Raw genomic sequence first — 24,856 nt, forward strand, 5'->3', positions numbered from 1 at the left:
GCTGGGTAGTGGTTAATCTTCTAATCATAATGAATGTGATAAATGCCGTAAATAAAAGCAGTAACATTTACCTCAGTGTACAACAGAATGTCTGTCTCTAGAGTAGAGCAGATGATGACACATTGAAATTGATCATAAAAGCTTGGTTAGTCAAAATAATTTTAATAGATTAAAAAATAAACTTTTAAATTTATATTTTTTATAAGTCGAGCAAGTATTGTCTTTTTTTTTTTAGATCACAACCTCACAACCAAAGGGAACTTTGCTTTGCTTGTAGGAAGGATTTAACTGTGGCACCACCTGATCCTTACAGGTGTAAAATAAATATCTACTTACAAAAACATAGGTATTTATCAACACATTTATGTTGTGGGACATACATTTTATGGAAAAAATCTGGAAAAACAGGCGATAGAGTATAGAGTTTTTCCAACGCGTATTGCTTTTTATCATATAGGAAAATACATGATGTCCTTCCAGGACGTCGACAGACAAATGCGGCGCAGCCTACAGCAGTGTTGCCATGTCCTTTTTATTATAAGCGGGCTTGTTTTTCTTTGTAAAGTTGCTTGTATTTAAAATATTGGTAGTTTGGGGGTTGCATTTTTGGGCTTGTTTCTAACGTGTAGTTGTCGCTTATTTGGGCTTGTTTCCTAAATGTTGTTTAAAGTGGTTTACAAACATTTTCAAGTCAGGGACCCCCACAATGATATGTATTTGTCTGCAGACCCCCACTGAAAATAATTTATGCCAGGTCAGGGACCCCCATTCAGTATTTGTGCTGAAATGTTTAAAAAATATTCCACATTTTTCACATTTTCTTTTTTTTAATAGCCGATGTTTAAAGTTTAAAGTGCTCATGGCTTGGTCGCTTGTTTTCATAGACCTGGTTGCTTGTTTCTCTCGCAGAACCTGGCAACACTGTGCCTACAGCTTGCCCAGTCGTCCACAGTCCGTTAACCCGCGGATTTACAATCAACGATTTACACAACATTCTTAATAGGAATAAGTTTCGCTTCATTGGCTGTTATTTCTAAATATGAGGTGAGTGTAAATCGCCTATCCGTGCCAAAGTTACTTGTTTCTTTGAACTGTTTAAAACGTCATTTCAGCGCTCAGTCTACGCTGAAAATCTGCCTTGCAAGATGGCGACGTGGTTGAGGATTCAAAGGTGAAATACTGGCTAAGTTAGCCAGCTAGCAACAACAACAACATCCCAGATGTGGGATCAATAAACCTAAGTCCTAACATAGAATTTATTTTGAATCTATTGTTTGCCATTATGCATGTTTTTTTTTTTTAAGTTTCTGGATAAGGTCATCGCTTGCGGAAATGGACCCATCCCCCAATTCAAGCAAGAAATTCAATTGCGTTATGACAGTATGGTAAAAAGGTAACAATAACATTTGGCAGACCGGTTTCTTCTGCCCATACATCTAACCATGACTATACCTTAAGTTTAATGGAAGCAGTCAGCAAATGCCCTTGTTAGGTGGATTCTAAATCTGATTGGGGACAGAATGTAACTTCAAAACCACAAATCAGGTTAGCTCGACATCATTTAATGTAATGGGGAAAAAAACATGGCACCACTGATAATTCACATAAAACGTTACGATGCAAAGGTCAAGGTTGAAGACCTAAGGGAGTTGTACTTGTTGTTCTAATCTATATAGACTGTAGTTTATGGTCTACTGACATACAAGATACTTGACTAATCTTAAGATGTTATGGATACTGATAAAACATCACCTAATTACATCATTGTCAATAAATGACTTGCATTAGCAATTAGTGAACGTTGTCTGGAATCAGGCAAATAAGATAAAACTAACTCTGTCTAGCCAGTTCAGTAACACTTAACTCCAACAATTTGGGTTATATGTAAAATAATGAACAAAGTAAACATTCTATTGATGCAATTAGCTGTGTAACCAAATTGAAAATGTGATTTTCCTAAATCTGCTGTAAGCAGCCATGTAAATTAGTAATGGTACATTTTTAGCCAGTAGGCGGAGATTATGTTTTTGCCCCAGTCCATGTGCCAACTAATCCCCGGACACCACTTGACTGATCAGCTCAGATTCCCAATAGGCCAAGGAAGACACTCCACCCCATTTTTTTCTAATCAACCTGATGGTCCAGATCAGATTCACTTTATTGTCACTTAGATGCACTGGTTAGGTACATGCATGTGAAAATATAATGCTCGGAAGCTCCAATATGATGGTGGCAGTATACTAGGCCTATTTTGGTTTTGGCCTATATGACTCTTCAACAGTAGATGTACAAATAAATGTCCTTAGATTATGATGCAACTCCACATATACCTATTAGTTTGTGCCCATTCCTGCCTACGGTAACTATGTTTTCTACAATTTGCATTTTCTTCGAAACACACTTTTTGCTTCTACTACAGATGTTTCCAAATTCACACAAATTGGTACACATTATCTCTGGAGTCGTGATAAACGTATACATATATTTCCATATTCCATTCCGATTGGCTATGATTTCCTTCCAAAGTTTGTGGGAGGCGGGCCTATTTGACAAAAAATGCCCCAAATCCCAGAATGCAGCGTCCAATCTACCCCTATGTCCAATCACACATTGAGGGGCCTTATCGGTGTTAAACACATAATTGTCAGAAGTGCTGCCATTTTTCAGATGGGGAAATGAAATACTATACATATCGTAACAAAATGTACATCCAACTCATTCCCCTTTTGCATGGAAAGCATCTTATGATATTATTGACTCTCAGTACCTTTTGTATTCTAAATTGCTCAATGACACTTGTACACAGCCAGGGTTTTCTGGCTCTTGTTACAAGTGTCTGGAATTAACAAGGGTCTCATACTAACTTAATGTATAGATTATTTATTGTGCTGTATTGCATGGATGCCTTTTCCTCATGCACAATGGAGATTACCATACTGTACTTTGCTTTTTATTTGTTAGATGCCAAGCACTCAAGAAGTCAAATTAGATTAACACAAAACAGACACACCACTAAGATCACAATCAGATCTTTATTCATAAGTGCATTACTAGCATGTGCATTTAGGCTTATTTTAGTTAGCTCCATCTAACTACAAACCCTAGATGCAGGACTGGTGCAAATGTAGTACATTTGTCTACTAAAATGATATTAACAGAATTCAACTTTTTTCTTTTACATACAAATGAGGCCTGCTATGAAAACATAATGGGTACCATGGCAATCAGAACTCTCTATTACTCATTTCCATATGGTTTTAGGGAAAAGTAAAGGCACCAAGGGGAGTTAGTATCTACAATTTAACTTTACATTTTGAAAACTAGTTATAAATCGTTAACTGTAGATGTGATCTGAAGAGCTGACCTGCCTCTCTTAGACCAGGCATTTGACTGGGACTCATATTTAGACCAACATTCTGGTGGCATCAAGGAATCCTGACCATCCACAGATTAATATGTTTTTCATACAATGCATACATGCTATATGACACACCACAAATTGTGAAGTATGTAAGATGTAAAATGAACTCCATTGTACATAATTCTCTCGGAACACTTGTTATTGGATTCTTAAATTATGTTGATGCTTTTTTTGCTTTCTACATCCTGAATGCCAGCTCAGTGACCTTGTGGTTAAAGTGGTCCGCCTTGAGACTGGGAGGGTTCAATCCTTGGCTGAGTCATACCAAAGACTTACAAAGTAGTACCCAATGCCCCCTGATTGGCAGCATCAGGGGTTGGATTGGGTTTACAGGCTGCAGCATAGACCAATTATTTGTTTACTAACATTGAGACTGGACGCACAGGTGATTGTTTCACGCAATCAATTCCCAACCTGTTGTTTTGGGGTGTCCCCAACCCCCTCTTGTGTGTTGGCTAGTGAGGCACGTCCTAGCGAGACCTGACAGAATGCGCACATACTGGTTGCGCGCATACTGGTTGCGCATTGAATATTGCGGAGGAAAAGATCTGTGTTTGTTTTGGCAGTTATTGCACCGGCAAGATTTTCAAACTATTCGAATACCTCCGCTATAGCTGAACATCATGTGTGATTGGTCATACACTCAATGCGCTCCCCGTTATGAAGAAAGGTTGTCTGAGAAGGTTAGGAGGTACAAACCTCTGTAGGCCCTCTCTGAGCGACTACAAACAACCAGATGGCAATTAATTAATGGAGAGAGATAACACACACTTTGCCCACTGTGTAAAAAAACAGCGAAGATCCATGGTAAAATCCCCATTCCAGCAGTGAATACTAATGTTCAGAATCCAAAGCAAAGCTGCATCGATTGAAAACTATTTAATCCATGCCAAACTTTGTTTGGTTTGGGAAGCCCTGCCCAAGCGGAAAAAAAGTTCTAGTTTGTGTCGAGTGCGCTCAGAGATGTTGAATACAACGCTTCTTGCGTCTAAGGACACAAGAAAGGGCACATTAAACTATCCATCGATATATATACTTTACCCTGATTATGAACAAATCTGTGTTGAAATTATTGAAGTGAGGTCGCCATTTTGGGCAAACTCAGACACAATTCTACGAGTAACAAACGCTCACATAACACCCGGTTGGCGACAGGGGTACAAGTTTCAACATAACAGCGATCAGAAACGTGATTGTCTACTCCGTGCTAGGATTTAGCAAGTGTGCAATCGCTGAAATCAATGAGATTGTTAATAATTCATGATAACACTTCATGATTGATGATATGATAAAGTTAAGTTATAGTGATATATTGTAGATATACAATGATATACAATGCTTAAATGTCACCAAAGTTGAAGCCTATTGCTTGGCCAACAGACATTGCCTGTTTCTACTAAGTTCTGCTACATCTATTTCTATAAGTTCTATAAGCTTCCAACCTACACAAAATACACTACACAGTAGATACTGTAGTGTATACTATATATTCTATACCATTACTGGTATACTTTATGTTCTATATTTTCTTTGAATTACAATTTTAGTTAATAGATAATGATGTTACATTTGTTCATAGTTTTCAAATTTGGCAAATTGTATTTTTTTTAATGTTTCAACATACATGAATGTATCTATGATTATAACCCTTGGAGGACACATTCAATTCCCCTGGGAGGCTGGGGGGCCCATTTAAATGTCCACCTCTGTGGGTCCTGGGACCCACTACATTTAAAACGGTTGAACGTCAGTCACTGATGCTGCAGCCATAGTCTGTGCGACATTCTAGCACCATACTAGTGTCCAGGTGTACTTGTACATTAAGCTACCTTATGCTAAGGAAATGTATAGCCTGAATGCATGGTGCAAAACAAGAGAGCCTTCATTTGTGGAGCTGTTTCAGTTGAATTTAAGAATCTTTTGCTTTGAGTGTCTATATTTGTTATCTTTTATAGTGGTCCTTTGATGCTGCTTTAGATCCCTGGGTGGGAGGAGAGGAGAGTGATTGTTTTTATTTAATTTTTCAGTGCCTGTATTTCTTTGTTTACTATTGTGTTTTATGTCTTGTGACGTGAGAGACAAATAAAATAAATAGGGTTGACCCAATTACTTCAAAGCTTCCTTCGATGCCATGGGATTTTAATGGGAAAATAAATATTTGAATATTCAAATAACCTTTTGGGGGTTTTCTGAACTGAATAAAGTTTGGTGAGGACGAAGCTGTATTATACTTGATGCACCTACGCTCTGAGTTCATGACTTCTGAGTTAAGTGGTTAAATGTCTGAAATAAACAAAACGTTAATTTACACAACACTGTCAATTAAGCTATCTATGAAAAGGTGAAATCTGCTACACAATTCTATTCAATATGTATGGGGGTGCCTGCTAAATCTCTCTCTCAGCTAAGGGGTCCTTGGGCAGAAAAACGTTGAAGACCCCTGGTTTGAACTTTATTGTAGGGTGGTTGGAAACTAGTACCCTGGGATCCAGCCTGATTCATTAAGTTCGGCATGTTTTTTTTTTTTTCACTTAGCGAGTGAGAAAAAAAATCCACCGAACGTAGCGAAGCAGTCTGGATGCCAGCCTAGGAAACTAGAGTTGTACCAAGCCTGTATGCATGCACCTATTGCACGTTTGGTCTGAAGTGCTTTCTTGTTATTTGGCTTGAAGCCATTGTGCCCAAAATCTGAGCTTTCACTAGCTCTGGTCCATAGTGTTAGAAGGAGTTCTCCTTAATGCTATTGTACTTTCGATTCTTAACCCTTGCACCGCGGTAGCGCAGCCTCTCGTCTGTAGTAAAAATACAAAATACACTTTTGCTACTCACCAAAACGAAGACGGTTTCATGGAGTTGAAAGCCTACTCTACTAAGTGGGAACACTCTGAGCCCCCCACCTCACGTCTAAAATACACATTTTGGCCAGAAAAGAAAATATTTCACCGGAAGGAAGAATCTGGTCAATAGGAAAATTCCATTGACCAGATCTGTAGAGGGCACTGTGGAATAACCAAAAACCTTTTTTCCTTCCGGTGAAACATTTTCTTTTCTGGACAAAATGTGTATTTTAGACGTGAGGTGGGGGGCTCAGAGTGTTCCCACTTAGTAGAGTAGGCTTTCAACTCCATAAAACCGTCTTTGTTTTGGTGAGTAGCAAAAGTGTATTTTGTATTTTTACTACAGACGCGAGGCTGTGCTACCGTGGTGCGAGGGGAAAGAAATAAAAAATAATAATAGAAAGTACCATAGCGTTAAGGAAAACTCCTAATGCTATGGACCAGAGCTAAGCTTTCACGTTCACTTCAGATCAACCTCCCAAATAAAATGTTTTTGCCAAAACATTTTAGGCCTGTAACTATCAATATTTTCTTAGAGATGATCCTATTTCTTTTAACTTTGACTTTTTTGATCAATTGATTGAATAATTGACTAAAACAAAAGTTTATGAACGTCCAAATACATTTTTATTGATTAACCACTTAAGTCCTATTCTATACTTTGTCATACAACAGTGTTGCATAAAAATAGTAAAACTAGCAGATCTACAATGTGACACGTTGTGAGCTTGTAGATAAAATCGATTATCTTTTTAAAATATAATCAATTAAATGAATACGTTCGACTAACTATTGCAGCCCTAAAAACAACAATGGAGAACAAATCGATTACCATAATTTGAGACTATATACAGATTATTCTTTCAGGAACCCTTTTCTCTTTCTTTTTTTTGAAGATTACATTGTGGCATCAGAATCAACTTTGTCACATCACAGGTTTACAGGTGTAAAGAAGTGGGTGACATCATTTTATTTGTGCGCACATTTTTTTTATTTTTTAGTTGATAGGACAGTATGGGGAGACTGCAAAGTATGGGCAGAAATGGAGTGGGAGATAACTTGCAGGTCTCCGGAACCAGAAAAATTGTGGTTCTAATCTATTGGATACAGCAACCAGGCATGACACCTGAGATGTGCCACAGCATGCCATGGGACATTAACTCTAAAGAGACATGTTTAACCAAAGCTCTGTTGTGTTATTTTTATGGTGATACTTTGATTTAGAGGATGAGTGTTTTTCAACTACTAGTGTCTCTCTGCCTCCTGGTTCAATACTCTTCTTGCTCTTCACTGCCTACTTTTCCAACCACTAGTACTACTGTAGATGGAGATTGTGGGATTGCATGTCATCTCTCCTCTGTTCTATCTTTCCACATAGTCCTTTACCATTAAATAAAAAATGCCATAACAACAGCGTGCACTTAGAAGTCAATTAAGTGTAGTTAACTGCGTTGTTTGTCTTGGATGTCAACCTGAGATAATGGACAGCAGAGGAGAGAGTATTTCTGGTCTGCTCATTCTCCGGAATGGAAATACAACACCAGACCTTCATTTTAGAGAACTGAAATGAGAATAATGCAATAATGCACATGTGTTATAAGCTCAGTCATCAGTTTCCTTCCTTTATGTTCAGATATCATTCAATCTTCATATAGTGCACATGGAAGCTCTTGCTAAACTTTTGGTAGCACAATAATAAATTGGTGGTTATTAGCCAAGAACTTAGAAATATTTAAATCACCTTTAATTAGGTGGCCAACTGGCCAAGACCATGCCACAGGATGGTAATCTAATTAAGTTTACATTAATAGGACATAATCCATTGTCAAATGATTGACTGGCTCACCGATAGTGACAGTAATTCTAAAATGATCCATGGTAATCCTCTACATTTTGTTGTTGAAACTGCAATGCTGATTATGCAGAGTAGTCAGGGGCCTTTGTCCGTTAGGTATTCTTTCATTACCACATGGCATGCTTCTCATTTTAGCTGTGTTTCCATTTAGTATGACTGGAAGCTTTCTGACGTCTCCATCTCTCTGCATGTCTCAACATATGATTGTGTGCTGTCTTCTCACAGGTGGGTTGGTTCTCCAACCATGCTCCAGCTGAACTCCTAATCTGTGCAGCAGCAACAACACGCTTCCCCTGAGCCAGGATGTCCAGTAGCTCAGGCTACCCCCCCGGCCAGGGGAGCTTCAGCAGTGAGCAGAACCGCTACCCACCACACTCTGTCCAGTACACTTTCAGCACCACGCGCCACCAACAGGTAAACACCTTTCCTTTACATGCTGCGGCAGGAGAAAAGTCTGGTTCAATTGGTGTCACTAGGTGGTGTTTGTCTTAGATCGTTTGGCATTCATAATTGGGCTCGATTTCCATATGTTAATTCATTTTTAGCTTTGATCAAAACTTTGAGCTTGTTAGAGAAAATGTGTAAAGAACCACAACTTGAGGTACACTACCCAATTCCTGCAAAGCATACAACATGAGCTGTTGGCATCAAATAGTGCACCTTACTGTTACTGTATTAGTGGTAGAAACGAACACTGGATAACCCACACACACTGTACTCGAGTACAGTTTAGGTTATCTCTTCAAGTCACTTAGTTGAACTCCTGCTAATTGTACTCAGTAGTTTGTGTCTGTTTGCCGGCACTCTGAAACTAGATTTGATGCTGCATGTAGCCGAGCTGCGATGGCATGATGTTGATTCTTCTAGTTTTGTTTGTTATGGTAGCATTGCAGTGATGTGCAATCTTAGCAGTCCAGATGATGACAGGTACCATGGGCTCTCCATCTGTGGGTTTGTCGTTTAGGACCATTTTAAATCAGTCAGAAGACAGATTTGACTTTTTAGCAGCTGCTGCAAGCGGGCTGCTCTACAAAGAGACAGACACATCATCATCCACGACACCTATTCGACACCTATTCATCATTGGCTGTCCTGGCTGTCCTTCACTCCTTTAAGCCAATGGGGACACATCCCCGTTTAAGCCAATGGGGAGACGGCCCGTCCTCCGCAGTACCACCCCTCCCCTCCCTGAGGAAATCAAGGCTCCTTAGTTTCTTCAACAACAGTATGCTGCAAGTGCAACTTAGCTTCAGACTACAGAGTTAGCTTAAATGCTAGCGTGCTTCCTCAGACCTAGTTGGGCTATTAAGTTATTATTTGGCCACGTTCACCCTGACTTTAATCTTCGCTATTGTTGGGAAGACCCGTGTGTTGTCTAAGAAGGTTGCCAACACATAATTAGCGTTTAGCGGCGCACATTCAATGTTGCCAGGTTTGGCGAGAAGTCAGGCTATAGAGTTAGCCTAAATGCTAGCGTGCTTCCTCAGACCTAGTTGGGCTATTAAGTTATTATTTGGCTATGTTCACCCTTACTTTAATCTTCGCTATTGTTATACCACACAATACCACTACCACATCTAAAAATGTTTCCACCAAACATAATTAGCATTTATCGTTGCACATTCAATGTTGCCAGGTTTGGCGAGAAACAAGCAGGTCTACGATAACAATCACACACACACGCTGACAAGCCGCACACACACGGCACACACATACACACACAGAGACAAAAGATTTTTAAGTGAAGATGGACAGGAAAGAGGGAGGGAGAGGAGGGAGAGACATGCAGCAAAGTTCGTCGGGCTACTTTAGAGCCTAGGTACCCGGACCTCTACGCCAGCGGTTCAGGCCAGATTTGACTAATTTGATTTGGTTTCATGCTACTACCCAACAAGTGTGGTCACTAAATGGGTCTGCTCTAAAGCACTTTTTTGTTCCTGCTGCTGTCTAAACATCACTACTGTTCAGAGTTGTTTATAACAAAGGCTTACATAGAATTTCAGCCTAGCTCAAGGTATCCTACCATTTCTGTGCCGTGAAGGTCATGTAATGTTTGTTAGCTTAATTCGATCACAGACTTCTCAGAATCCACGGTACACTTCTGGGCATTGGGATTTATTTGCTTGAGCCTGTGATAAAAAAAGAACCCTGGAGTTTGGAAATGTATCTCTAACGTTATTTGCATGCTGAGGTTTGTTTGCAGGTCACAGTGTGCTGATATTTTGTGTCATTTTCCCATTAAGCCTTAGATAGAAGTAAAGAAGCGGCCAACTGGTTTTAAGCCATTTGCGTGACATTAGCATTAATTGAATGAATCATAATGTACTTTAAATCACAATCAGGTACCACACCTTGAATTGCTTTGTATAGTTTAGTTATAGTAGTAAGGCTCTGTATGGCTTTATTGGATTTTAGACCTAACACCTAATTATTACTGAGTTTGCTTCGCCATTACCATATTTTTTATTTATGTTTTCTGTTTTGTGTGTGTGTCTGTTTTCATGTATTCTTGCTTCCAGGAGTTCACCGTCCCGGACTATCGGACTCACATGCAGGATCCACAGGGTAGGAGAAGACCCTCTTTGCTCTCCGAATTCCACCCCGGAACTGAAAGGTACACCCTCCCTGACCTCTCTCTGGTGTTTTGATGTTCACTCTGTGTTCTCATTCCTGCTGTCTCGATTGGTTGCGGCGTGGCTGCTGATATATCTGGATATTTGAATTGTTTACCTCCGTCCTCTCCCCAGGCCTCCAGAGAGACGCCATGGCTATGAACAGCAGTTCCACTCCATCACCGCCCAGGCCGAACATGAAGCCATGGAGGCTAAACGCCCCCGCATGGAGACTGTGTCTGAGGGCCATATGAGCCGCACCCCTCCCAACGCAGGGGGTGTAGTGCAGCCGCTGCCCCATGCAGTCCAGGACAGCTTTAGAGCCACTGTGGAGGTCAAGAAGGTTGGCATTGCCCCTCTTCTCCCAGTTATCCTAACTGCAACTGAAAAGCAGGGTTAAAAAAATACACAGCACAAAATATTTTCTCAAACTTAAAATGTTAACAACTTTGTGCATTTAATCAAATTTCATATTAATTATATAAAATATTGTATGCCGTATGCCCCGGGCATGGTTGGTGCTGAGAAATGCTTTCTTGTGAGATCCAATTAATGATTCATATTTATATCTTATTCTATAGCCACATTTTAATAAGATGAGTTAATGTAAAGGTAAACCCGGGTTGTCCGGAGAATGGACATGCATCTGAGTGACGTGCTGTGATGGAACAATCTTTACCTTGACATGAAATCAAGGGGCCAGCTTGAGATTTTTACATCGACTCCAATAGACAGGTTTCCTGTTAGTAAACATGAGAGGAATATGACCGCGCAGATGCGGGGGAAGCCTATGGGTGCGTTTGGAAATTACGCACCGGAGCACACTCGCCTATTAGTTTGTATTGGCCAGTGCGCTCACTGCCGCTCAGGGCTGTATTTTCGAACGCGCCTTACCCCCAGGCATGCGCAGATTGCGCATTCTGCTCTGTGATGACGTCGCTCGGAAACCCGTCTATACGGAAGAGACAGTTCATATGAATGGCCTGTAGTTTTGCTGTTTTACCCCTGCAGGTGTCAGAAAGAATTTATTTTAATGCAAGCGGATGGGTTTTTGACAAACTTTAGACTAGATTTTCTTACCTTTAATAAAAAATGTCATAAATCCTATATGCTTCCAGTCGCTAGTTTAAAGTCTCCTTTCAATCATCATGATATGCGTTTTGCTAAATTATGGTCCCATTTATTCTAAAATTGACAATAAAGTAGGCTATTCTCTAAGAGGGGCGGGATGATTTGATTGACAAGCTACACAACCAATAGCATTCATTTCCCACCCCCCTTTTGATTGACAAGCTACCCAACCAATAGCATTATTTGGGGATTATTTTACGGTTCCTGTTCCCGACGTGCTTTTGGGCTTATCCGCCATCTCTAATAGATGGCGGATAAGCCGATTTCAAATTCCTGAACAATCGGCTTAATTTTCAGTCTGTAGAAACCAGCGGTCTGGCTTTGTCCATCTCTTTTATACAGTCTATGCATGAAATGGGAAATTATAATCAAACCAATCTATTCAGTCAGACTCCGTATAGCCTACACTTTTGTAATGTTTGTTCAATTAAGGCATTCAAATATAATATACTGGAATATTAAAAACAAACAAATATTCAACCTAAAAAATTAAGGCTCGAATTGTCTCGCAAGAGAGCCATCTGTCTGAGTGCAGATGTACAGCTTTAAGTTATGCCCCTCCCTTGCCGTCCTCACCACAGACGAGACAAAACCCGACTCAGTAGAACGCTGTACTGAATGTACACAACACATTGAATCACACATCACTTTAATTTATTCAAAATGATAATAACATAGGTCAAGCTGAAATGGGCGATCCATTTGGTAATGATAGCAGACACTTTACAACCAGACTTGGCAAAAGTGACCGACATGATTCTATTTCATTAGCCAAATGTTAAATTGACCAGTCATAAACTAATACACGTTGTGTGCGTGTTTGCAGATAGACGAGTGTGCACCACCCAACTGATCGCTACAGCTGTTAATGTAGTCCAGCGATTCCTTCAACCACTTTATCACAAATGCGCTGCACTGTTCCTGCGTTCATCCTTAATTTCCTCAAGCCTCATTTATCTACTCCCATCATGCAGGGGTGTTGCTTGCCAAAAAGAAATGAAAGTAGTCAGGACGGGCGAGTCATATATCTACAATCTATCAATAGATCTACAAGCTTACACCGCATCGTGGTTTGATATTACTGAGAATAAACGAACTAGGCTGAGCATGTGTCGATCTATGCATCTCGTTCAACTAAAGGTTTAATGATCTAGTAGCCTACATAATCAGCTTTCTTTTCTATTACTTGCCTGCAATGTTTAAACACGTTCTTCGATCACTTTGCTCCAAAAGGCTCTCTCCATTTCATTGTCAGTCACTGTGCTTGTACAGTATTATATCCACTTCGGTTCCGAAGTCTGAGGCTTCACATATTGTAGCAACTCACTCATAGCAACAAATGTATGTATTTTTGTGACATGTACAACTTTGAGCTGTGATATGAGATTTTCAAACCTGCCGGACATATTTATGTTTCGGCCAATTGCTGGTATATCCTGGCTATGGACTTTCTTTTCCTGGTGTTTCGCCCAGGTGGGCGTGGTTTTGAGGTTAGGTTTAGGCATAGTTTCTGTAATGTTAGGGTTAGGCTTAGGTTAGATTTAAGCATAGTTTTTGTAAGGTTAAAGGTTAGAGTTTAGGCATATAACCAAGCCCACCTAGGCGAAACACCAAAGAAAGTCACTGGAAGCACTATTATTCACTGCACTGTTATTGGCCGGATCATTCCAATGCTTTGATTAATTAATTCAGTGTCAATTATGCCTTTATAATCTAAAAAAATCTATTCTGTGACATTTATTTATATAAAAATATATATTTATATTGTTGTAAAGCACTTTGAAACTGTCTTTTAAAAAGTAAATAAAATCATTATACTTTGCTCTAGGAGACACAGTTTAGTGTGAAAGTGGAGTCCTCGTCCTCAGGAGGGCTGCCGTTACACATGGTGGAGGAGCAGGACACCTCTCCTTCCAAACTGTCTAAGGAAGAGTTGATCCAGAGCATGGACCGTGTGGACCGGGAGATCGCTAAAGTGGAACAGCAAATATTCAAACTAAAGAAAAAACAGGTGGGTACTGGTTAGTCAAATATAAAATTGTAGAGGTATGACTGATATATTAAGCTGTTTGAAATTTGAATCTTCCCTCACAGTTGGGCTAATGGTGACCTCAGCCACAGGCAAGACTCAGTTTATGAGAAACGTTTGCCAGTCTGTGGCTGAATGTGCTCATCATAGAGGGGTTGAGATTAGTTTGTCATGTTCATGTTCGCCGGGTTTGATAAGTCTCCTCTCTACCTCACCATTGCTTCCACTTTACACACTTGTTCTTCAGAAGTCTTAGTTCTGAAGAACACAGATTTCAATACATAAACACTTAAAACATGGCCAGCTATATAATCATAATACAACCTTAATAAAACAAGCTAATATAAACGTATTTCACTGATCAACGCTTGTTCCATAAATATTGTGATGCCTCTTCTAAGTCACTCAAAACGTTAATGAAGTATTCAATCAATCAATCAATCAATCAATCAATCAATCACTCAGTCACTCAGTTCTAGTTTCTGGTACTGTTTAGAACTGTTCAGCCTCTTGAAGAAGAGTTTCAGTCTGACCTCAGTGTCACTGATGCGAGCTCAGCCCCCTAGGCTTGCTGGTACACTCAGTGAGGGCCCCTAATCAACACACAGAGCCACAGGTTGCCCTCTGTCTGCACCAGTGGCGTCGGAAGGCAATTCTCCTCGGCTGTAAGATGCTGCTCCCAATTACATGCTCCCAGAAAGAGGTGAATTTCTTGAGCCCAGGGCTTACTTGCCCTATCAATCCCCCGCATCCTGTCGTTATCTTCCTCTGGAGGGTGCTTTATAGTGGTTATTTTTCTACTGGTATCTTTTTGGAATTTATTCTCATTAGATAGGAATGCAAGCTGAGCTTTGTAAGCAGGGAGAGAGAGCATATTATCTGTGTATTTTAACCTGCTTTCACCCCCCCCCCCACACACACACACACACACACACAAAAAAAGACTTTCAGGGATTTTTTTGTTTATTTGAGGTATTTCAGGACTCTCTGTTGTTGTTGTCGATGATGAAACTGGTAGTTTATATAACCTGTAAGTCACCAGTTCAACTGTCTGTCAGCACGGCCCCAGTGTCAGAGACCTACAGTCCAGTGGAGAGAGGAAAAAAGAAAAGGCTAAGCCTAAACAAGCAGGCAGAGACTAATCTGATAAATCCTGCCTGGGCCTCCGATATCAAAAGCCTGGATCAGATCAACACAACAGTGCAGACAGAAGCTGAGTCGTGGTCCCAAACACCATTCAGTACAAACTAAATTCATATACGTTTTTATTTTTATATTGGGTAATTTAAAAAAAAATGCTTCCGGGGTGCCTGGTGACCCGAGTTCAAATCTAGCCCCTATTTTGTCTCACTTGTCTCTCCTCTCTCTACCCTTGGTTTCCTGTCCTTCTACTCTGGCCTATGTGAAATAAAGCATTGACTACACAAAAGCTACCCCTGTTTTACCTGCGTGTTCTGTGTGCCTTTTACTTACAGTAATATTGTATTGTCTTCATGTGAAATAAAGCATTGACTACACAAAAGCTACCCCTGTTTTACCTGCGTGTTCTGTGTGCCTTTTACTTACAGTAATATTGTATTGTCTTCATGTTTCTTAGCAACAACTAGAGGAGGAAGCCGCAAAGCCAGTAGAGCCAGAAAAGCCAGTGACTCCGCCCCCAGTGGAACACATTAAGCACCGGAGCATAGTCCAGATCATCTACGATGAGAACAGGGTTGGTATCTGGCCTCATAACTCTAATGCATTCATTTGACCCATTTTGTCCAATTTAACTCATTTAGTGCCTATGACGTCTGAGACGTCACGTTTTTCATAAGCCCAGAGTGCCAATGACGTCTGAGACGTCATGAATAAAAAAATAATAAAAAATTAAAAACATTTTTTTTTTTTTTTTAAAATGTTCAGAACCCAAGATATCATGGTTTGAAGATTTGCTGCTCCATTCACTTCTTGTTTAACATCTTACTGAAAAAAGCTGTATCTCGCTTCCTAAGCACTTTTTTTTTTACAATGTATTTTTGGCTCTGGCACAGGGGTGATATAGCCAGAAATATTTTTGGCACTGAATGAGTTAATTATTGCACCATTTTAGTAGTAGTTTAACCATTTTAAATAGATGAAGTTCAAAGATTTTCAGAAAATGAAAGAAGCTAAAATAGCAAATGTACATGCTCACAAGGCGTTGCAAAGTGACTGGTTGTGAGCTTGTAGATTGGCCATTTTCACTACTCATCGTATGGCAAAGTATTTTTGGGCTTAAGTGGTTAGTTAGTATCTTTGAAAACGCTTAAAATTTTGTTCAGCTGTTTTGTTCAGCTGTAAAAAGTTGTATTTTCATTGTATGAAGTATTTTAGAGTGTGCCTCCTTTGATTTCTATTTTGTCTTGTCTCTTGCTATTTTCTTGCCTGAGATGTTACAGTTACATCTTAGAGTTACATGCTTGCGATCGTACAGCTACAGTCTAATTTGAACGTTTTCTAATCGGCAGGCTAATTGAGAATAAATTCTTGTTTTTAAATGTTCGCCCACCACAAGGAGAGCAGAGCGAGGCAGGCTTCATTATCTGTATTTCAGCAGAGCGATATGGGAGTGGGGTAGTTTGTCTGTCTGCGTGTGTGAGTAGAGGTTACTGTAGTTCATGTCTTCCCAGGCTGCGTTGTGCTATGACAGTGCTGGGACACGCCTTCACTCCCAGTCAGCCATTAACCCTTTTTAGCAAAACTTGTCCTTTACTTACATCATCCCCCGGCCTTGGAAATCTGCCCCGGTCTACAGGCAGAGGGTCATGAAAAAGGATGTTTAAGAGTTACTGAAGGCTAGTTTTAATGAGCTTTCAGAGCACACAGCCTGCTGTGATCCAGGAGAGCTGTCATTGCCAGCCCTATTAATTATGCTCCAGTGGAACATTCTTCTCTGTGCTTTTGCTCGTATCGTGTAGCTCCCCTTTGCAGACAGGTACAACAACACAGCTTTGAAATGTTTCACTCTGGAGAGGAGTTTTGCACCATGTTCAAACAAATGTGTATGAAGAAATATCATGCAGAACTTTTTCATTCTACTACTTGCTTCTTTTCGTGACTCCATTTTATTTTATGTTTTTGGTGTTCATGATCCTATGCCTGATCAAGATGTTGTGTGCAAAAAAATATGCATTATTACATTATTTTAACACAAATAGGGCTGGCAGTGGCTGCTTTATTGAGTTTTCTGTTTTGTGTCGATTGAGAGAGAAAATATATATTTTTTGTAATTCTCATTTTGCACAACACTTTGAATGCAAAGCATGTCTGGCTTTAATAATTTAAAGCAGGCTTTAATAACGCTTTTTTATTTTTTATCTTTTACCAGAAAAAAGCTGAAGAAGCCCATAAGATATTTGAAGGTCTTGGTCCCAAGGTTGAGCTTGTAAGTATAATCGTTGGGGTCTATAATGGTTATTCACTTTTTCCCTTTGTAAGGTGTTTTGAAACAAATCATGCATTTTTCAGTATTAGATATTACTATTACTACTCCTAATGGCTAATGATTAATCCAATACTGGTTCTCATTACCCTTTTTATTTCTCTTCTCAGCCCTTGTACAACCAGCCATCGGATACAAAAGTGTACCACGACAATATAAAGACGTGAGTGTTATGTTACGTTTTGCTGTTTCGCTTTATTTCCTTTAGATATATAGACTTGCACATGAATGTGAGAAGAGTGTAACTGATGTAATATTCATGACACTAACTAACAGGATATGAGGCATCTCAGCTGAGGGAAGTGATAGGATAACATAACACCCCCCTCGTCTAGATAAACCATGCTGATAATTCACTGCCCAGTCTGATCACTGAGTCACCAGGTCACTTTGCCCTACTGTGTGTGTGTGTGTGTGTGTGTGTGTGTGTGTGTGTGTGTGTGTGTGTGTGTGTGTGTGTGTGTGTGTGTGTGTTGGGCTTGAAGGCCAGGCTGTCTGGTATGAAGCTCTTATCAGCACTGTACCATGAGAATGGCCCATCTGGGCTAAACCTTTTTTTTTGTCCCTATCAGAACAGAGACCACCTCTATGAATCTGCTGCATTGCCTGAATTCTCAGGGTCAACTTACTGCGTGTTCTATCCACTGCCACCACCATGTGCAAACAAAACAGTTCCCAGTATTCTGTAGCTGTCTGAAGGCAAACAAACAAAGAAATAGGCTGTGATTGTGTTGTATTTTAGATTTTTCTTCATAGAAATTAAGCTGGCAGTGGCTGCCAATTTTTTTTTCTTAATCTGCAATGGTAGTGTTGAACTTGTTGACTGTATTTTCTTATCACATAAAGCAAAGACCTGTCCCTTGTGATATAACAAAAAAAAAAGAAATAGCTGTTGCCTTGGTGCTGAATTACTTGGAGAAATGCCAGAATAGATTTTTTTGTGTCTTCATGCAGTGGCTAATGTTAATGTTAACCTGATGAAGTCCTTCCTGGATGAAACGTTTGTTTAATAAAGAACAGGAAATTACATATACTGTGTGCTGCGGACATTACCTAGGTTTACTTTGAGTTTTTTTGGGGGGCCCAGCACCAGTTGTATGAAGAATTGTGGGAATGTGCATTGAAATACTATTTATATTCCTGTTTGATTATTGATTTGTTATTAATTTAGTGTTCATCTGAGTAACTACATGTTGTAATGAGATCGAGTGTCCCAGCAGAGCAAATAAACATGGCATGGGACATTACGTTATATAGGCTACTGTGTGTTGCAGACATTACATGTTTTTTTGTGTGTGAAGAATTGTTTGTTATTAACATGGGCTCTCCATCATCTTTGACCATATACTGTACATTTTGCTCTCTTGCAGTAACCAAGTTATGAGAAAGAAGCTTATACTGTTTTTCAAGAGAAGGAACCATGCTCGTAAGCAAAGGGTAAGTATCTGTGCCTTTAAGGACAGATAGTGGGAAGGAACTTCCAGGAATTTGTGTCATTGCTTTGAACAGAGAAAGCCCATGCCCATACAGGACATTTGAACAATTGCCCCAAACGCAAGCTGTGCTCTCACACAGATAAGCTAAACGCTATATCAGAAATAATGCTGGATTACTTAAGGGTCTTGAAAGCTGTATCACCTTTGCTGTATTAGCAGATATGCAGATCTGTTATGAGGTGCTTTGAAATAATTCAATAAGCATACGTTATTTATTTTTATTTTCCAAGTACTTTAAACACCAAATTCTGGTCAGAGCAAATGACAATACCTTAGAGGACCATACCGGTGGTCTGGCGTGCAGTATACTGCCCGCTGCCACTGGATTTAATTAATTTCATTACAGTATGAAAATCGACTTGCAGAGACTTGTTTGAGCATGCTAAATATAAATAGATTTTTTTATTATATTGTCTATTTGAAAATGGTCCCTGTAAAAAATATGTATTTACGAACAAAATTCAGAATGCCTTCCACACACCAATGTGTATACAATTGGCTCAAGGCCTTTGACGGTTCACTCAGCATAGCAGAATATACAAAGTACACTTAATCTCGTAGACCTTGTGTCATATCTAAAGTCAGATTAATGATGGTGAAACATTTGTGTAATGACATAAACATAACATTTCATGCTTAACCATATGAACCCTGGTCGTCCCTATTCAAATAACATATCTACAAGCTCACAATGTGTTCTAGCGTTTTGTGCCGGTTTTGAGCCGGTAGATAAGCTATTTCCGGCTAAGACATTTGGTGTAGAGGGAAAAAGGAGGGGACCAAATATAGACCCAACATAGGTCAACAAAAGTATACAGGGTTTAATGGTTAATTATAACTACCTCAGTTACGTGGCACATTAGATTCTGTACTTTTGGCGTACATTTTTGTAGTATTGGTGGGTAGTCAAGTACTTAACATACCGTGTCTAAATAATGCACGGTAAACAGCTTCATAATTGTTTGTTGAACCACATCTTTATAATTGTTTGCTGAACCACATCACGTTCTGCGTGTTTAAGCCTTCCAAGTTTTATGGTGCTGTGTAACAAATTGTTAAATCGGATCAGAGCAAATAGCAACCAAATAACTCCTCTCTCTTATCAGCAGGCTCATGGTTAAACATAGTCTAATCACTCCATGTTGAAGCACTTTTCTTTTTTGTATTGCTTGGCTCAGTGAGTGCAACCTTTGTCAGGTTGCACCCAGCCAGGGTCAGATAGACCTTTTGCACTCTGAACAATGGCGGAGTGGACATGGCCTTATGCCAAGAGGAAGGTGAATTGTTTGGCCCTTGCTGGAGAGAGTGGAAACAAGGCTGTATTGTCCTCCCCCATATGGGACTCTTTCCATCTCTCCACTGAACATTTTAACTCTTCTGTCTCTGGAGGGTTTTATTTTGGACAAACTTGTTACAGAGTCACTCCATGAAGAGAACATCATGGTAATGTTTTGTGCCGCTGAAACCTACAGTATTTCAAAACAAAAGTGGGATTGTCTTAATTATTCACTAGACATGCGTCAGACAACAGGCTAAGCCAGGCAAATGGCGTGCACTAACCCTAACTCTGTTCTGAGTGATGTAAAAAGGATGTGTGTAGCTCAGCAAATGGTCCCATCATTTTCCAGTAAACTGAAGTTCTGGATAGTCAGTGGATAGTTTTAACAAGCACCCTTAGAGCGGAAAGCTTACTTTCAGAATACATAGTACCACAAATAAAACAAGTCCCCAGGACCTTTTTGTGTTATCCTTTTAGCCTAAGTGTTTTACTGGTGTTTACATTTTTGACTAATAAAGTATTCAATCAATCATCTTTTAAAATTAATTGTACAAGAATGAAAATGAAGTGAAACTACATATACATACCGTATGTATGTATGTATGTGTTTACACATACACAGTACACACACGTGTGCACACACACACACACACACACACACACACACACACACACACACACACACACACACACACACATGTGCATACATACCGTACATGCATACCTTTTTAGGAGCCGGCCAACTATGCTGCCTGTCCCTCATGCACAGGGACACGAGGGACTGATTCTTCTTCACATGCATGAACATAAATACAACTTGGCACACAGCCAAAGTGGCTGGTAAGCCAAAAAGGGCACACCAGTAGTATCTACCAGCCCCAAAAAAATAAATCACCATGTGCTAATATTACTATATAATACTCTCATCATGCAATTTTCAATGACTCATAAACAACATGAGGAATAGTAGCATATTTTTCAGTTGACTGAAGGCAGACCTGCAAAGTATGACATGAGGGCTGAAAAGGCTGACAAGTTCAAAAATCTGGGCCATGTCTTGATTATCTAACCTAGTAAATGTATTACAGCTTATCAGAGTGAAATTATTTAGTGACGGCAAACTGCAATTCAATGTACACACACCTCAACTAACTTTTTTACTCAAACACTGTCAGGTGCTCTCAAGTGAAATATCACCATCCCAAATATGAAAATGCTTTTTGTTATATATAGAAATTCTTAGTCATATTCCATGGATAACATGTTGTTCCATGTATTGATAAGAGCACCACATTTAGTAGGAAATGGAGTTTAACTGGTCTCAGAGCCCAAAATAACCCAATCTTTTGTTTTCTTTTATTGTTTAGCAACAGTTATCACAAAGCCTGTATATCCAGTGACCATGCCCATTCATATTAGCAGTTGTTAAAAGTTTTTCATGCTGTGTATATACACAGGAACAGAATATCTGCCAGCGTTATGACCAGCTGATGGAGGCTTGGGAGAAGAAGGTGGAGAGAATGGAGAATAACCCCAGACGCAAAGCCAAGGAGAGCCGAACACGGGAGTACTATGAGAGGCAGTTCCCTGAGATCCGCAAGCAGAGAGAGCAGCAGGAGCGCTTCCAGAGGTAAGACTGTTACACAACACAGTACACAGCTGTGGGAAACTAACAGGGTGAGAACGTGGTTTATTGTAAAGGTGTGCGCATATGTATATTTTCTTTACTCTAGTAGGGGCCACTGTGCTGATGTTAGCCCTAGCTCTGGTAGGTCAATTGTAGAAGATAATGGTAATGAAAATGACTGAAGGACAGAGACATACTGTATAAAGTGACAATCTAGTGGCCTGTTTCTCTTCTTTGTGTGTGCATGTTTCTCAAGATACTGGCTCGTCATGAGGCAGTGTGGGTCTTTCTCGGAATTAGCTTTGGAAAGGACATGAGGGTAGGGCTGACATTTGGCACCATAAACTACATCATTCCTATTGAAAGGCTTCACAGCATTGGCTGTTCCAATCAGTTCTTGGTCTGGCATTGAGCACACTGTATAGTAGAACTCAGTATTTAAGTCTGTTGGCTAAACCACCGCCTGTTCCCTTAGGAGAACGCACTATTGTACATATGTGACCAAACATTATGATAGCAACCTTATAGAGACATTTTACACCAAAGAAATGGTGCCACTGTTCTGTGGATAGTGCTTTTTTCTGCATTGATTATGGAGCTGAAATGCCTTTGCCGACAGCCAAAGAGAGAGAAACTATATCCTGGCAGCATATATTTGTTGCCAAACCTTCAGACTATATGTAGTGATGACAAAACTGTGATGTTGAAACAACGTTGAGGCTCATAATTGTGAATAACTCAGCGAGTTTGTTTGAGTCAATAAGCCCCTGCCTATCACCAAAGAGTGCATGATGCAGGTCTGCCAATTGAGAGTGCAAATCTGGGTGAATTTGCATGTTAAGCTTTACGTTCTTTTCAAAATGTACCTGATAGACTTAGATCCAAGTTTAATATCTAGTCAAATATACTGTATGCTAGATAATGATGAGAGTGACAATGTCATACTCACAGTATTGACAATGTAGAGAGACAGGAAACTAAGGAGCATGACATGCAACATAGGTACAAACTCGGGATGATATGATTATGTAGTTGACACACCCGGTTAACTACTGGTGTGCCCTGAGCTGAATCTAGTTTGAAGTGCACTGCACATAATAAAGGTGTCGTGTGGAAAGTCAATTCATTCTAAATATTAAGTGTAACAGAACCGTTGCTCCCCATTTCCTTATTTATGTTTGACTCTGAAAGGCGAGCCATTCTTTTTCCATGTTTGAACAAGTGATTTTGAAGCATATTAGAGGTATCTTTGTCTTTTCATCCTCATACACCATACAATATTTCCCTTCACTCAGAGTTGGCCAAAGAGGAACTGGCATGTCTGCAACCATTGCAAGAAGTGAGCATGAGATTTCTGAAATCATTGACGGCCTTTCTGAACAGGAGGTGAGTACTATCAGGACAAACTGTTGCCGTTTTCCTTATTGGCTACGTTAACATGCCCCCAATAGTATTCTTTTAATATTCTTGTTACTCAAGTATTCTGATTAAGCACGGATAAGTTTGTATCCCGACTGGGAGATACTGGGAATAACGTACCTGAAATATTCTGATATTATCCAGGACACTGAGTCAGGTTATCCAAAGATGCAGACAGTAGTAAAAAAAAAACGAATTCATAATTTCATCAGTAGTCGTATCATAGCTGATTCATCAAAATGTAATGAACCAGTGGTAATTCTCCTGCCTGTGTCCCGTAGAACAATGAGAAACAGATGAGGCAACTGTCAGTAATTCCCCCCATGATGTATGACTCGGAGCAGCGGCGGGTTAAGTTCATTAACATGAATGGCCTGATGGACGACCCGATGAAGGTGTACAAAGCCCGGCAGTTCATGAATGTTTGGACTGAACACGAAAAGGAGATCTTCAAGGACAAGTGAGTAGTGGTTGTTATTGTTGTTGTTTTTATTGTCACTCATAAAAGTACAGACTAGTTACTTGTTTCACTGTTTGAGTGTCAAGAGTATGAATTTGAATCTTCTATTAAAGTATGAGTCACTGCAAAAGTCACAGTTTCAAGCGGCCAGTTAAGATATATGCTACAGGCCTGGACTGCTGGTGTAGAGGTCCAGGCACCTAGGCTACAATGTAGCCTGACAGCATGTTGCGGGTTCGGGTCTCGATCCCGACGGCCTTTCCCTGCGTGTCACTCCCCATCTCTCTCGCCATTTCCTGTCGGCCTACTGACCTATCCATAATAAAGGCATAAAAAAGCCCTAAAATAAATCTTAAAAAAAAAAAAAGATAAATGCTACAGTGAGAGAATGCTGATAGTAGATATTTGAAAGTTGTTTTGCTATACTTAAATAGAAGTGATTGATTTCATAATAAAATTGTCTTACCACATACAGTGGCTTTAAAATATTATAATAAATGATTCAATTATCTCTGCTCACAAATAAAGTTCCCATGTAGTGAATGGAAGTTACGGTAAATGGAATAATTTCTTTCAGAGAATGCCTTTGGTGTTGTGGGAAGAGGATATACAGTATACTGTATATCTTAATGGCACTCTGCGTTACTGAAATACGTTTTCTGGCTCTGGTAAATAACCTATTATAACATTTTTGTTTTCAGATTTATCCAACACCCCAAAAACTTTGGTCTCATTGCCTCCTATCTGGAGAGAAAGGTAAACTGCAGATTATCTATCTATCTATATACTGTACATATCTGTCTATCTGTCTATCTACCTGTCTGTCTGTCTGCGCATTGATTCCGCGCATTTATAGGCAGACTAGTCCGATGTCTGTTGGGAACCCATGCCCCTCTGGTTATGCAGTACCTGTTGTCCCGAGTACCTGCAGTGCAGTACTCATTATCATAGTACATGTATGCCAGTCTATGACGGCACAGTGACACTGACAGACAAACAGAGATATGGAGATCTTCTTATGGGCATAAAAGGGATTGTGGATTTATAGATGTATATTTCCGATCTGACCGTCTTCCCAATCCACAGTGCACTCCCTCAGGTCCTCGCCGATACACACCAAGATTGAAATAAATCTGTCGAGATATGCAGGGGAAACACGGACACACACAGGTTTCGGGTGTATAGATATTTGTGGAGATTCGCGGATCAGACCGACTGCTGGGTACA

At 39.9% G+C, this 24,856-nt stretch overlaps 1 protein-coding gene across 6 annotated transcripts in view; it reads left to right on the forward strand.

Annotated features, from left to right (window-relative positions):
* Positions 1-911: 911 nt before the first annotated feature.
* Positions 912-24,856, forward strand: part of ncor1 (nuclear receptor corepressor 1) — a 68,272-nt gene continuing 44,327 nt past the window's right edge. For all 6 annotated transcript variants that reach the window (XM_084073977.1, XM_084073976.1, XM_084073979.1 and 3 more), the window contains exons 1-13: positions 912-1,044; positions 8,339-8,527; positions 10,633-10,727; positions 10,861-11,068; positions 13,685-13,867; positions 15,483-15,599; positions 17,235-17,291; positions 17,459-17,511; positions 18,719-18,785; positions 21,581-21,753; positions 23,046-23,136; positions 23,451-23,629; positions 24,331-24,385. In XM_084073977.1, the coding sequence (XP_083930103.1) occupies positions 8,417-8,527; positions 10,633-10,727; positions 10,861-11,068; positions 13,685-13,867; positions 15,483-15,599; positions 17,235-17,291; positions 17,459-17,511; positions 18,719-18,785; positions 21,581-21,753; positions 23,046-23,136; positions 23,451-23,629; positions 24,331-24,385 (1,389 nt within the window). In that variant the 5' untranslated portion in view covers positions 912-1,044; positions 8,339-8,416. The remainder of the gene's footprint in view (positions 1,045-8,338; positions 8,528-10,632; positions 10,728-10,860; positions 11,069-13,684; positions 13,868-15,482; positions 15,600-17,234; positions 17,292-17,458; positions 17,512-18,718; positions 18,786-21,580; positions 21,754-23,045; positions 23,137-23,450; positions 23,630-24,330; positions 24,386-24,856) is intronic.

The sequence above is a fragment of the Gymnoscopelus microlampas genome, assembly GCF_963454915.1.
Source record: "Gymnoscopelus microlampas genome assembly, chromosome: 12".
Taxonomy (NCBI): domain Eukaryota; kingdom Metazoa; phylum Chordata; class Actinopteri; order Myctophiformes; family Myctophidae; genus Gymnoscopelus; species Gymnoscopelus microlampas.